Source organism: Acipenser ruthenus, chromosome 7 (assembly GCF_902713425.1).
Source record: "Acipenser ruthenus chromosome 7, fAciRut3.2 maternal haplotype, whole genome shotgun sequence".
Lineage (NCBI taxonomy): Eukaryota > Metazoa > Chordata > Actinopteri > Acipenseriformes > Acipenseridae > Acipenser > Acipenser ruthenus.
In genome coordinates this window covers 4413168-4427535 of record NC_081195.1, presented here as the reverse complement: position 1 = coordinate 4427535, position 14368 = coordinate 4413168, and the positions used below count along the sequence as shown (strand labels likewise).

At 34.5% G+C, this 14368-nt stretch overlaps 1 protein-coding gene across 2 annotated transcripts in view; it reads right to left on the bottom strand.

Annotated features, from left to right (window-relative positions):
• The window catches only part of LOC117416121 (cilia- and flagella-associated protein 46), a 50721-nt gene that overhangs the window by 26421 nt on the left and 9932 nt on the right, over window positions 1-14368 (bottom strand). For both annotated transcript variants that reach the window (XM_059026149.1, XM_059026148.1), the window contains exons 15-40: window positions 13615-13741; window positions 13214-13341; window positions 12203-12345; window positions 11039-11172; window positions 10677-10889; window positions 9920-10160; window positions 9666-9815; window positions 9286-9393; window positions 8784-8965; window positions 8290-8421; window positions 7631-7793; window positions 7406-7484; window positions 7124-7271; window positions 6709-6892; window positions 5974-6130; window positions 5313-5536; window positions 4977-5096; window positions 4232-4396; window positions 3968-4116; window positions 3681-3779; window positions 3322-3415; window positions 3086-3238; window positions 2200-2400; window positions 1998-2104; window positions 1522-1704; window positions 991-1126 (exon numbers count right to left, since the gene is read on the bottom strand). In XM_059026149.1, the coding sequence (XP_058882132.1) occupies window positions 991-1126; window positions 1522-1704; window positions 1998-2104; window positions 2200-2400; window positions 3086-3238; window positions 3322-3415; window positions 3681-3779; window positions 3968-4116; window positions 4232-4396; window positions 4977-5096; window positions 5313-5536; window positions 5974-6130; window positions 6709-6892; window positions 7124-7271; window positions 7406-7484; window positions 7631-7793; window positions 8290-8421; window positions 8784-8965; window positions 9286-9393; window positions 9666-9815; window positions 9920-10160; window positions 10677-10889; window positions 11039-11172; window positions 12203-12345; window positions 13214-13341; window positions 13615-13741 (3920 nt within the window). The remainder of the gene's footprint in view (window positions 1-990; window positions 1127-1521; window positions 1705-1997; window positions 2105-2199; window positions 2401-3085; window positions 3239-3321; window positions 3416-3680; window positions 3780-3967; window positions 4117-4231; window positions 4397-4976; window positions 5097-5312; window positions 5537-5973; window positions 6131-6708; window positions 6893-7123; window positions 7272-7405; window positions 7485-7630; window positions 7794-8289; window positions 8422-8783; window positions 8966-9285; window positions 9394-9665; window positions 9816-9919; window positions 10161-10676; window positions 10890-11038; window positions 11173-12202; window positions 12346-13213; window positions 13342-13614; window positions 13742-14368) is intronic.

Here is a 14368-nt window from a genome sequence, read left to right as displayed (position 1 = left end):
TCAGTTCAGTGTTAACATTAAATCTGCGTGCCTGAGCGGCGTATCAACACCAATGCTCTGTGTCTGTCAGTATTTTCCAGTGACTAGTACCCACACATGTAACACTTCACCCTAGTGTTACACACAGATATTAAAGACATAACAGCCAAGCTACCCCCTTGTTATTAGGCGGAATGTTATACATTTTCAAAGTGTCAAATTATGTATTTAAATATATCCTTGATTGTAACTGAATTTTGAGTGCCATCTGTTGGTGTACAGGATAAACACTATTCACATTTATTTTGTTACACTCTAATATTTCAACCTAACATTAATGACTATAAATACAATGCAATTATTTATTTCATATGTTTAATAAAACATTTGTAAATGTTATGTTATATATATATATATATATATATATAGCCTAACAGTCAATTTGTGGTATGTATATATATATATAATAAGAAAACAGGGTTTGCTTAAAAGGTACCTGTAGAAACATGTATCTAAACTTTTAAAAGCTATTTTAGATCCATCCTGCAAGAAGCACCTTAACAATAAATCAAAATCAAAAGTATTTCAACTTGAACATCAAAAATGTCTTTAGATATTCTATTGACACAGTTTTTGTTGTTGTTTTTCCCCTGTACTCAGCAAGCAAGACCCTAGACACCAGAGCAACTACCAGAGAACCAGGACAGATTTGGATTTGGACATATGAAATACACCTGAAGAATAGAAATAAATGAACACTTTGCAAATGGACACTGCTGTTGTACCCTTGAGCAAGGTACTTTACCTAGATTGCTCCAGTAAAAACCCAACTGTATAAATGGGTAATTGTATGATGTGTATAATGTGAAATAATGTATAATGTGATATCTTGTAACAATTGTAAGTCGCCCTGGATAAGGGCGTCTGCTAAGAAATAAATAATAATAATAATAATAATAATAATAATAATAATAATAATAATAATAATAATGGAACAAACTATATGTTTACCTCTTGAGGTTGCAACAGGCTAAGTGTATTGTTGAATGTTTCCTCCTCTGTTGTAACTGCTTGGAGCATCAGGGAATAGGAGTCTAACAGACAACGACACTTGAATTCTTTATCGTCTGTGTGTTTAGCAAGCATTCTTAAGAAAAAAAGAAACAAAATAAAACATATATTGAATACATTATTAACAAAAACAAATGGATAAATGATTCACTAGGCTAGAGCGATGGCTGGTGGTGGGGTTTGCAGAGTACTGGGGTTTGGACCAGGGATCCCCCTCTCTCCAGACGAGTGTGCCCTGGAGTGGGTGAGGTCTGGCACTGCCAGACCTCTAGGACGGAGTGGTGAGTTTCTTCGCCGCCCACGAGGGAGACGCTGTTGCAGAGGTGGTGGAGGAATATAAATAAAGGGTTAAAAATAATTTCGTTGGCAAAAGCCCTCACTCCACCTTAAAAATCACAGCAAGGCTATATTCTTTCTTTTTTTACAGGTTAGGCCTAATATTCATGAATCACACATTAATACATGTTTTACCGTAACCCTTTTGAATGTTCTAGCATGGCATCCACTCCTTGTTCTTTGTAGCCATACTTAAAGAAATCCTTTGCAGACTGGTTTAATGTATCGCAGGATGCCATAAGTATCTTTACTTGCTGAGGGTGCAGGAGCACATGGGCAGTTTCATGTTGTAATGACTCTATCTGTATAGTTGCCAACCTAAAGAATGGAATATGTATTTAGTCTATATAATAAAACTAATGCAGATGTGAAAAATAATTAAATAATTGTTAAACAACTACAGAAAAAAATTATTAATTGACATTGTATCCACAAGGTGGTGCTAATGTATTGGAAATCATTTTTATTTTTTAAAGTTAATGACCCCTGTAGATTAGAATACTCACAATATTACTGTGGTCTCACTATATCAGGATTTTAGAACAGAGACATCTCTATTGAAACTTTTTTGTTTTAAATAAACTGACCAGCACAAGATTATTAAAACATACTTGCTCTCCAACGATGCAATCATGAATCTTAGTACTGTTACTCTGTTGGGTCTCTCTTCCAAGGCAGATCTAAACACTGAAATTGTGTGTTCCAAAACTTTACAGGCCTGTAAAAAATATACAAAGTATTTTGTAGATTTTGTGTTCAAACATAATATATAAGGCAGTGTGCAGTCAAAAGGTTTATTTGATTTGTAATTACCATATTGTCTTTGTCTTTACTGTTTTCTTCTATTATGGCCTTCACAAGACAAAGTGTCAAATTAAACCAGAAGTTTTCATCCCCTCCAATACTCTGTGCCTCTTCCAGTAGTGCCTTGGCTTGACCATGGTTCATTTCAGAATTCGCCAGCACAGCAAAGAGATATAAACATTGGGCCTGTGCTGCTTTGTCATCTAGTTCCTGTGATGCACAAAAGAAAACACCTTCAAAACATACAGGTCTCTATTTCAGTATGAACAACCGCAGTGCATTTTTACTATATATAACAGAATGGCATAGACGGAAAGATTCAGCAGTTGAGCCATTCCAGGTTTTTTTTTTAGATCATATTGCGATACACCAGAGCAGGGGTAGTTAATAAGAGGACTGTGGTCCTCATCCGGATCGCCAGTACACTGTAATATTTTCCACATGGTTTGACTTCAGAAAATTGTTTGTTTGTGGATTTGGGGATAGGAGTCAAAGTGAAAATTTTGCTATAATTAAGAATGTTGGACCTTTACATAAAATGACTGACTACCCCTGCACCAGAGCATGCTCCCTAGAAATTGTGGCTCATCACGTTCATGCAGTGCAATGAGATTCAATGGGAGTCAATCTCATTTCAATCACTGGTCTAGTTATATAAATAAGGATTAAAATAAAATCGCCTCAGTGGACAGATTTTAATTACACAAAGCATGTTTATTTGTTGTTGATAGCTTTACCCAAACAGGTCATTAGGTTTAAGTTTAAAGATCACTGGTTATCCATATAAGTGCACACAGTTTGAAGAGATTTTTTATATCATAATAAAAAAGGAGACAAAAAACTCAAGTATTCACTTTTTTTTACAGATTGAGTGCCTTTTACAAGCTCAACTTACCCTGGCAGTCATATGAGCCTCTAGCAAAAGATGCCTAGCTGGTTGGTACAAGCCCAATTCAAGCAGAATTTCAGCCTTCTGAATCCACATATCTTGAACACAAAGCCCACTTATTTTCTTTCCAGATAAGGTACTGTCAATAAGCTTTAAGGTCTAGAAAAATAGTAAACAAATAATTTAGTTTGTATGTGATAATCATTTTGTAAGACAGAAATGAAGACAGTAAGTTAGCCAACCTTTTCCAACTGAGTTTCATCTGAAATCTTTGGTGTTCCCTCTTTTATTGCCTGCATTTGTTTCTCCTTATGCAAAACAACAGTTTGTCGACACCTAAGGAGTCAATGTAATAGTGTTAGCATCTAGAAAAAATAAGTTTGCTTTGATTTTAGGATGTATCTATACATGCATTATAGTCCAATACTGAACATCAGAACTGTACACCCTGTGTACTGAGTAGCCTGCATAACGAGCACCTATTCCTATCACCCTAGCAAAAATATTATAGCATGCCTTTAATTAACATTTTAATCCTTATACAAATTATAGCATTTCACTGTGTAGCTATATCAACTGTATAAATGGGTCAATGACAAACTTGATCTGTTCCTCCTCGTGTATGAACACTGTTCCAACAACCTTCTCGTGGTATGTCGCAAATAGACTAAAACCAAGCCCTGAAGAAATCTGTGCAATTCTGTGAAAGAAAAAAAAAATGAAATGAACATATACTTGTATTTATCTATACTTCCACACCAATTTGGTCATCGCATTCCCTCTTCATCTAGCAGAACAATTTAAACATACAGTATGACTTGGTAAAGATGCAGTTCATCTTTCTATAACCCCAAGGCAATTCATTTTTTATAAAATAACAGTACTAACCTTAGATGGTAGAGGTCAGATAGACTCTTGCTGTCCATTACTTCATGGGCAATTACTTCAGCAAGTTGTAGAACAGGCAATGTCAAATGGGGCAGTGACAAAAACTTCAGCTCTTTCACTAACTGATCCAAATAGAACAAGCTTTGAGTCTTTAATGAAAAAAGTGATCAAATACATAATTACGATTATACAAACCTTTAAACAAATTCATTATACATATGTTCTGGTTCTTTTTAGATTGTTTTTTATAATGCCTTAACTTACAGGTTTTGTGATGTTCCTCTCATTGACAGAAGAAAAACTTAGATCCTGTTTAAAGGCCTGTCTGACTTCATTAGGGCAGTCATACCCAGCCCACTCCTCTGGATAAGAAGGCAAACTATCCGGTGGCCCCTTTTGCTTTGGTTTCTCTCGAACTGGAGGTTGAGGCTGCAAGTATAAATTATGTTGTTAGAGATCAGCTTTTTCATGTATATGCTCTTACTGTATTAAACAACCTGAACACAAAAAAGGAAATATGAATTGCTACCCGATTCACAAAACTAAAGACTTCTATCATTCTGGCCAATTACCCTTTACATATGGTATCGATGATGATGAGTGAAGTATGGACTGTTAAAGAATGTTTTTTTTTTTTTTTTTATGGACAGTATTTTGAAAAATGAGAATACAGTCTGAAACATACATATACATACGCTATAGTAACACATACTGTCCTTTAAAAAAGCACTCTTAATCATTGCTACTATACTTGTAAAAGGACAAATCGTTTTATTTTGTTCTTTTTGGAACACTGGGTATTCAGAACATATGTGTGTTCTGAAAAAGCCTATGTGATTCTGCCTGGAGTACAATAGTAATTCCAAGCGATGAACACCATAACAGAAATTGCTTTTAAGAGTTACTATGAAAAGTATTCTGGTAACTCAACTATGAACAAAGCCTGTGGTGGTACACCCACGGACACCATGTCTGCTACCATAGTACAAGATTTACTTTTATTTATTACCTGTTTGGATTTGTTTTCTTTGTCTTTCTTTGGAGTGGAAATGGGAGTAGAACGGGAAGGAGGAGCAGAAGGATTTTTCAGTGAATCTTTGATAATCAGGCCAGCAGCTGACAATGATACCTAATGGGGTTAAATAATAGTGTAATATTTATACTGTAATTCACAGTACCTTACTGTTAAGACCTTGCACTGATTCAATGACCTCATTGTGTAACATTTCTTTCATGTGTCAGCTAGTGAAATAATATGCAAAACAGTCAAGTATTATTGTATAGCAAGTCATTAGAAAGAACCCATTTTGAGAATCATTTCGTTCCAGTAGCCCTAGTTCATTACCTGCCAGATGCGCATTACGTAAGCATAAGCCATAAGACAGTGCTGTTGGTGTTGAGGAGAAGCACAGCTTGAAATGACTGCCATTAATGTGTGTGCTCTAATGAGAGCCTCGAGCTGTTTCACATGTTTTAAGTCAGTAATAGACAGGCTGGTATTTGCAATTTGCACTCCAATCTCAGACCGATGTTTCACTGGGATTATGTTGTCTTTTTCAGCATGCCCCTCTGCAAACAATAAATAAAAAACATTTTAGTGACAGGCCCAGTTTAAAAAAGGGACAAGCAGAGATTATCATGACTATGAATTTCTGCAAACTGTGGGAAAGGTTACTTTATTCTTATTGTGGCCTGCACACAGTAATCATAGCTTGAGTAACAGTAAGGGCACAAAAGTCCTCCTTGCCAGACACATACATTCTGGATCTTTGATCTAGATTTTTGCTTTACTTTAATATCTTAAGCAATAATAAAAATAATAATAATAATAATAATAATAATAATAATAATAATAATAATAATAATAATAATAATAATAATAAATAGAAAGCTTAGAACAGACTAAGCTCTGAAAGAAAGTATACCGTACATCATTGCTTATACAAAATATTTGGGATGTACTTATAAGGATAACCAATTGTTTATGCTAAAAAGTAAAATAATACCATAATCTTGGTTATCTTCCGAATACGTCATGTGCAGAAGTATATCAATCGCCCATTCTATCTGGTAAAGTGAATCTGTAATAGGGAATTGATTTTTGTAAAGCCATTCTCCAAACTCAAGCAAGTAATCCACCTTCTGCCAGTCACTCTCTGGTTTCTGAAAAAAATATACATATACATTGTTAATTCACATCCCGACATGTTTTAATTAGTTATACCCAAGCAATCAGCCAATTAACCTATGATTATTAACCAATTACATTTAGATTTACTGGACTGGTTTAAGACGATAGTTAACTAAAATGGGTATAACATAATATGACAAAATTTTACTGACAGTGACAGTTAAGAAATCAATGTGCTACTTACCCTTACAGTCAAGCTACTACACAATGAAGAAAGCATGGATATCACATAAATCAATCAATTTGCATTATGGAATCATATAACTTATGCACCAGATGATAAGCTAAAATCTCAAAGCATTTGGTCCATATCATCTGGAAACCAAATTACATGACCACAATATCATCACAGGACACGTGAAGGGTAACAAGCATTTCTTTTTTTTCACCTAACATATACATTACGTATATATCGTAACTGTTTTTGGACATATGAGCTGATGAAAACTGAAATTTCAGATGTTCTAAAACATAAAAGGGCAGGGATTTAAATACTGCAACTAAATATAACTTATTTTACATTGGAAAAACAAGTTTAAAAATGACAAACCTGCAAAGATCCAATGGCATTCTGATAACATGCTAACTGCTCTACTGTTTCCTTAGAGCAGAGTGCCACACGATGCCACATGTAGGAAACATAATCTTCATTTTCATCTTTGAATTTCTGAATATCCATCATTATACTGTGACCAAGTCTGGCTTTCACGATAACCCTGTGCTTGAAAATAAGGCTGAAGACAGAAAAATATACATGTCAGCCATGAGATTTACAGTTAAACACCTCAACTTATTGATTACAACATGTACAATGGAGTAGTTTATATTAATAATTTTCACAACAATACAAGAACAACAACCTTTGATTTACAGAGTACCTTTCATTTTCAAGCTTTACATAACTTTTCTTAACATGACTTGTTTTAGTACCAGCTCAACAAGAAGGAAGAATATATTGAACTCACAGTCTGTGCTTTGTTCTGGGCATTTCCTTGATTGCTTCATCAAGAACTTTTAGTCCTGCTTCCCATTCCTTTCTATCTGCAAAAATATGGAACAAAAGTCCATACATAGCTGCTCTCAAAGTAAGATCCTCTTCTGGGTTTCCAACACCTTAGAAAGTGGTATAAACAAAGTGGCAAGTTAAATGTATTAATATATATTTATCCTAACTTCAGTTACATGCAAAATATTGTAATGCGGTCCAATGGAACTGGGTAAAAGATCCTTATTTTACTGATACTAACTTGTAACTGGTGGTGCACTTGTAGCAGTGGAATGTCCAAATGTTATGCTTGCCTGTGCAGGCAATTTATCCCATTCATCCTGTTGGTAAAAAGAGAATCACAGAGTAGAGAGCAGAAAGTGTGATATAAGGCATTTATAAAATTAAGGGAATCTGAAGGTTATATTGCTCAAGGCAGCTCTTACTCAGTTTTGTGTACAGTACTTATATGCATGTTTTTTCTTACCGTTTTCCCCTTGGAACTAGTAGTGATGGCCTTTAGTATCTTTATAATTGAGCCCAATAACATTTCTCTATCTGTTGGTGAATGTATAAGAGGCCAACAAGTATTCCAGAAGTGTCGAGCTGCCACCATAACAAGTTTGTTGCTTTTTGCTTTTTCTGCATAACTAAAAAAAAAAAAACAACTACGTGAGAAAAGTATTGTTGGTCTACACCACGGTCCCACTGAAGATGCAACATCCCCTGAATGGCAGTGCTGACAGTTCAGTGGTACAGCATGGTCCTCCTTCATCTTCAATAGTGTATTATTGTGAATTGTGAGTAAATAAAACCTGGGCGTCTGTGCCAGCATTTATATTTGCAACAATCTCTCTCTCAATTTACCAATTTGCCAAGAGAAAACAGAAATATTTTAAAGCTGCTACTATTAATGCACTCCTATTACAGATGATGCAGGCAAGATGATGTACTAGAGCAGCTAGTTTGCACCCAGCAGGAGTGTGATCGCCTAGGATGCTACAAATTACCCATAACTTAATTGTATGAATCAACTTGCCATGAGGATACAATGTCACATTACAATACATTAAAACGCATTACAGTACATTAAAAACAAAAACATTTCAATTAATGACTGCATGCATGAGGAATAAGTATGCTTACCAGGCACTCAATTCAAATACATTCAAAGCTGCTTTCCGTAAATGTGGTTTTCCTGCTGAGGTCTGCATTATGCTTTGTCCCTGGATACAGGCAGCAGTACTCAACATCTCTTGCACAACTTTATAATCATATCTGGATAAATAAACATTGAACATACATAAAACAAACTTAATATACAGTATTTTATACATTTTCATAGGAAAACAGAAGTTTATAGAAATATGTATACCAATGTGTGCTTATTATGTACTGGTAATATAAACATGCACTGTGCACATAGATTCATTTCTAACTGCAATATTCACTGTTGTCACTAGAGGTCCTTTTTTCTACTTTAAAGTTTTGTTGCTTCTTGGCAAAACTTTACAGACAGTTATATTGACTCCTCCTACAAGTTAAAGAATTAATGCAGATGCAAACTGCTTTTGGTTAAACACTACAATTTCCCACTGGAGTGTGTACTACTATAACGCCATGTAATACGATGAACTTACATCTCTTGCTTATTCAATTTAGCTTGTTTTGCAGCTGCTTCTTCCAGCTGCATTGCCCTCTGGGAGCACACCAATACTAATTCATGATCATGAAGCAAATTAGCAAAGTGTGCAAGCTGCATCCATGCCTGCAGTTCAACAACTGGATCAGACCAACTGCAATCGGAGGTCATCTTCGCCAACTGAAAATTATTAGAACAGCACATTTTGTTATATTTCTTCTCATTCACTCCCTCAATACAGAAACTGTAACATGGGTTCAAAATTGCTCGAGCTATTATGCAAATGAGAGATTTAGACACCAGTAGGTGTAGCATGAAAAATAAATAAATAAATAAATAAATAAATAGGTAACTCAAAAGCTCTCTTTCACAGAACGTATTTAAAATCAGAAGTATAAACTGCCTAGTAAACAATTGGGCTGAGGTTTTTGTTTTGCTCCCGGTACTCTTTAGTTTAGAATTTAGCAATCAAACACAAAACATTTGTACTTGATACTTACCACAGAGAGATTAGGAGCAGAGAATTCCATTAACTTTGCATGATTACATGAGTGCATTTCTAGTCCAACCAGTACCTTTGTCATAGCACTCTGGGTATCATTTTTTCCCTAAAAAAATAATATCATTGAACACATTAGAAATGTACTGTACTGAAATGTGAACATAAAAGTCAAGGGCAAATAATGGGGGCCAATTCAAACAGTTATGGTTCTCTGTTTTTTTCCACATTTTCCTTTAATGTAACCCCTGCCCTTCTACAGCAGGTATACATTATTTTTCAGATTAGCAAAAACACAGTATACAGAAATGTTTTGAGTAAACACTACACTTAAACACTGTAACTGTAGTGACCACATGGTTTTAGGTTTAAAAGGTTTACCTCATCATCAATTTCAAGCCTTGGACCAATTTGTTGTTGCAGAAGCTGCTTCACTTTGATCCAAGTCACAATAATCTGCTGTTTTATATCAATGGGAACTACTTCAGAAGGCACATTACCATTGGTCAAGTTCAGTGCATATTCACAAACCTGCACAAACAAATAAGCAAGGATATTTTAATGTACATGTACCCACTTAAGCATATAAGTACAGTAAATGCAGGACATGCACTGTAATCTTCTGGATAATATACCTCCAACGCTTTTTTTACATCCTGCAGAGCATTTTGATCAAGCAAAAAAGTTTGCACACTGTTTGACTTTTCTGTCCCTTTTCCAGACCCCTTTTTGCTTTTTTCAATTGTTGTAGATTTTTCACGCTCTCTCTTCTCTGCCTCTTTCTTCTCATCACTGTTTTTAGCAGAGCTTGGAATCCAGGGATAAATCAAGCCCTGGGCTAAAGTATTGCACAGCATTACCAAAAGCACAGTTTCTCTGCAAAAAACAAACAGTAATAAAATCTTTAAGAAAATAAGAACATAAGAAAGTTTACATACGAGAGGAGGTCATTCGGCCCATGTTGCTCGTTTGGTCGTTAGTAGCTTATTGTTCCCAGAATCTCATCAAGTAACTTCTTGAAGGACCCCAGGGTGTCAGCTTTCAATCACAAGTCTCAAGCACAATTCCTAATAAAATGTGCTAATTTTATCAAACAAATAATGGATGTTTTGGCCAAGGTTTTTTAAAAAAAACATCAATCCACTTTAAAACTATGGGATGTTTATTACTGTTCTCTGGTGAAACAGTTTTGCCATACCTTCTATTCCTACTGTACTTGTAAATAGTTCCCAACAAATAAAATTTGTGAAATTTTCTGTGAGAATTAATTAAATGTGCTACTGTGTATAAAATAATAGTGTTTTACTAAATGGTACAGTAACTGCAAAACAGGATTTAGTACACTGTCAAGTTTTATGCCCTGTTTTATGCAGCTTCATTCAAAAGACTCACCCACTGTGGCCAGTTTGCTTGAGAGCAGCAAGTACTGTCTGGAGAGTATCAACAAGCTCCCTTTGCCTTCCAGACCTAATGAGGTGGTTATTGTAGTTCCAGATGTACACAGCAGCATTGCAAACAATCCAGTCTTCATGCAGCTCTACTCCCAGCTCCGCTGCTCGTAAAAGGTTCTCTGTTGCATAGCTGGACAAATACTGGATCCAGTCCCTAAAATATAATGTTGTTGGTTACAATCATAAAGCAATATTCATGAACATTGTTCAGCATTAGTGGAGATACTGGCTATGTCTATAATTATATTGGTGCACTCAATATCATGTAAACAATGTTTAGAAAAACACAAGATTCAGAAGTACCTGTAGATTATCCACTCTGGGTCAGTTTCTGGATTTTTCATAATAAATCCTATGGGATGCTTACTTTTGTCCTCTGGTGGAATAGCTTTGTCATTAAGCAGGATTCCTTCTGATCTTAACTTGTAAATAGTTGCCTAGAATCAAATCATAATTACACACAGTAAGCAAGGACGTTTTATCAATAGTCCTGAACAAGTTTAAAGTTCTAAAGATAGCGTCTATACTAAACACAGTATGTATCTAGTACTAACAATCACAGGACTGAACCAATAATTCTGCGTCACAGATATGTTTTGTAGATTTAGATGAAACTTGTGATTACATTATCTTCCAAAGAGAATCCAAAAGTAATATAAAATAAGTATCAAATAAACAAAGTGGCATACATATTAGGTATTCATTACTGACACACAGTCAAATTTAGTTTATAAAATAGAATTACACACACAATAAATTAATACTTTGATTACTCCTTTTACAGTAATGTAATTTAACTTCAAAACACTGTGTGTTCTCCTTTCATGAATGTTTAAAACCTTGTGGGTCAGCAACATAGTGTAGGAATTTGATCTTTTCTGTTGCAAATTGACCTGTGGAAAAACACTAAAGTAAGCATCAGTAACTTAAAATAATGGTTTTTTAGTATACGCCTATGAGAAATAATACATGAAACGGGTAACCTTGGCCAGTCCGGGACTTGTACCAATTCAACCTCTGAGCAGTTCCTAAGATAGTACACATTACATAAACGATAAGTATGAAACAGGTAGAGGGACTGGCAGTACAGAACCAACTTTAACAACTACTAATGATGGAATATTGTGTTAAGAGTCAAATCCTAAATGAGATAGGAAAACATGTCTCCATTTCAGCTATAAATGAAATGTACTTTATTCAAGTACCATTTGGTTGACCACAAGTAGCTATATAGTGATTTTGGTCTTGTATCATGTTGTACATCTCGAACACAATATGGTGTACCTATTATGCATATAACGTGTCAATACACTCTACTTCTTTACTGAATTTACTTTTTTTTTCCCCAATAACTACCAAATGTGTACCTGAAATAGTTTTACTGTCTTAACTTATATTTAGCTATTTCTTGGTCTAAAAATAATACACTTTTATCCTTCCATATACAAACAAATATAAAATGCTTACCTCTGCACAAATTAACCGTATTTGGGCAAGTATTCGTATTAAATCCTTTTCCGATGATTCTTTTATCATTCTTGGGGATCCTTGAGCTAAACTAACATCACCAAGAATTCCTTCCATTGCCCCTTCATCATCTTTTTTTTCATCTACAGAAAGTTAAAAACATATACAGATTTTTTTTTTTTTATAATTAGGGATGTGACTTGTATATATTGGTCCAATATTTTACATATGATGCTGTTTTTATTTATGTTAAACTTGTACATACAATAAATAAGGAATCACTTAATTAGATCAACATTCTTATGAAACGACAAGCTTGGAAAAGTTGTGGAGTTTACATTAAATCTTACGATTAATGTAATTGATGTCTAAAAATTCGAAGCACTTTGATTCTCTAGGTTACTGTGAAATGTATACACCTGTGGCTGGTACGTGTTTTGACATACTCCCCATACTCCCCACACCAACACATGTGCACCGGCAGGGCTTTCACCCTGCCACACCGCTAGTTAATATTAAAAATGTTATCAACTTTAAAAAAAATTAAATGAAATTTATAATTAAAGTTCGGGAGGAGGGTCAGACACCAATCTCCGCATCACCAAATTGAATCATTCAATTTACACATTAGCTAATTAAATTGTTAGCACTATAAATACCCTCTTCACTTATCTCTCAGTTGCATTTTGATTTCATCGTAACCCACCACCTTCCCATCTCCACCTTTCTTAATAACAATTTTTATGTTTTATCAATGGGGGTCTCAGCCTCGTTCAGTCGGCCAGGCAGCGAACCCTCAAACCAAGTTAGGTTTGATGCCAAATGAATGTGTATATACAGCATACTTTTCTGTAAAATCGCATACTCCGCATTCTCTACAATAAATATTTGTACTAAAGCATTTTGTGATTGGTGTTTGTCCCGAACTACTGAATAATAATTCTGACAGTTGACAACACTGTTAAAATAATGTTAAATAATTTGTACATACTGAATTGTATCAGTACTTACAATCAGCTGTTTTTGGAGCTTTCCAACGATCATCATCGTACAATAGACAGAACCTGCATGCGGTACAACAGACATCCCACACTTCCTGCTTTCTTGCTACTTTTGCTAAAGTTGCCCAGAGTCTCATTCTAAAATGAAAGAGTTCAGTTTAAGATATCTGAAGGCACGATACCAAGCCTTTAAAAAACATTTTCTTAGCTCTCATGGAAAAACAACTTTCTTGCAAATATATTTTTTTCTGTATATGCTTGGTTTGAAGTAATGGTTAGTGTCCGAAGTTAAAACTTTTATTTTACAGTATGTCATTCTGATCTTATGATTGATTCATTTTCATTTTCATGGTACTTTTTATAAAACAGCACACACTCTTATATTGTAATATATAAGCTAGAAATACAAACCTTTCTTTGTCATTGTGATTTCCTAATCTTTTTAGATGTCCACCTATCTTTTGTATTGATGAAGTATGATGCTGGGCTTTTGCAGAAAGTTGGCTTATTAGACTATTTCTGTTTTTTGCTGTGGAAACTGTAGGAGAAAATAAATACAAACTTATATATATATGTTTGGGTTTTTTTTAATATATAATTCTCCAAATTATTTTAGATGTCAATTTATTTAATTATATGTTTTTTTTTTAATATATAATTTTCCAAATTATTCTAGCTGTCAATGTATTTAATTATATATATATATATATATATATATATATATATATATATATACAGCTCTGGAAAAAATTAAGAGACCACTGCAAAATTATCACTTTCTCTGGTTTTACTATTTATAGGTATGTGTTTGAGTAAAATGAACATTTTTGTTTTATTCTATAAACTACTGACAACATTTCTCCCAAATTCCAAATAAAAATATTGTCATTTAGAGCATTTATTTGCAGAAAATGACAACTGGTCAAAATAACAAAAAAGATGCAGTGTTGTCAGACCTCGAATAATGCAAGGAAAATAAGTTCATATTCATTTTTAAACAACACAATACTAATGTTTTAACTTAGGAAGAGTCCAGAAATCAATATTTGGTGGAATAACCCTGATTTTCAAGCACAGCTTTCATGCGTCTTGGCATGCTCTCCACCAGTCTTTCACATTGATGTTGGGTGACTTTATGCCACTCCTGGCGCAAAAATTCAAGCAG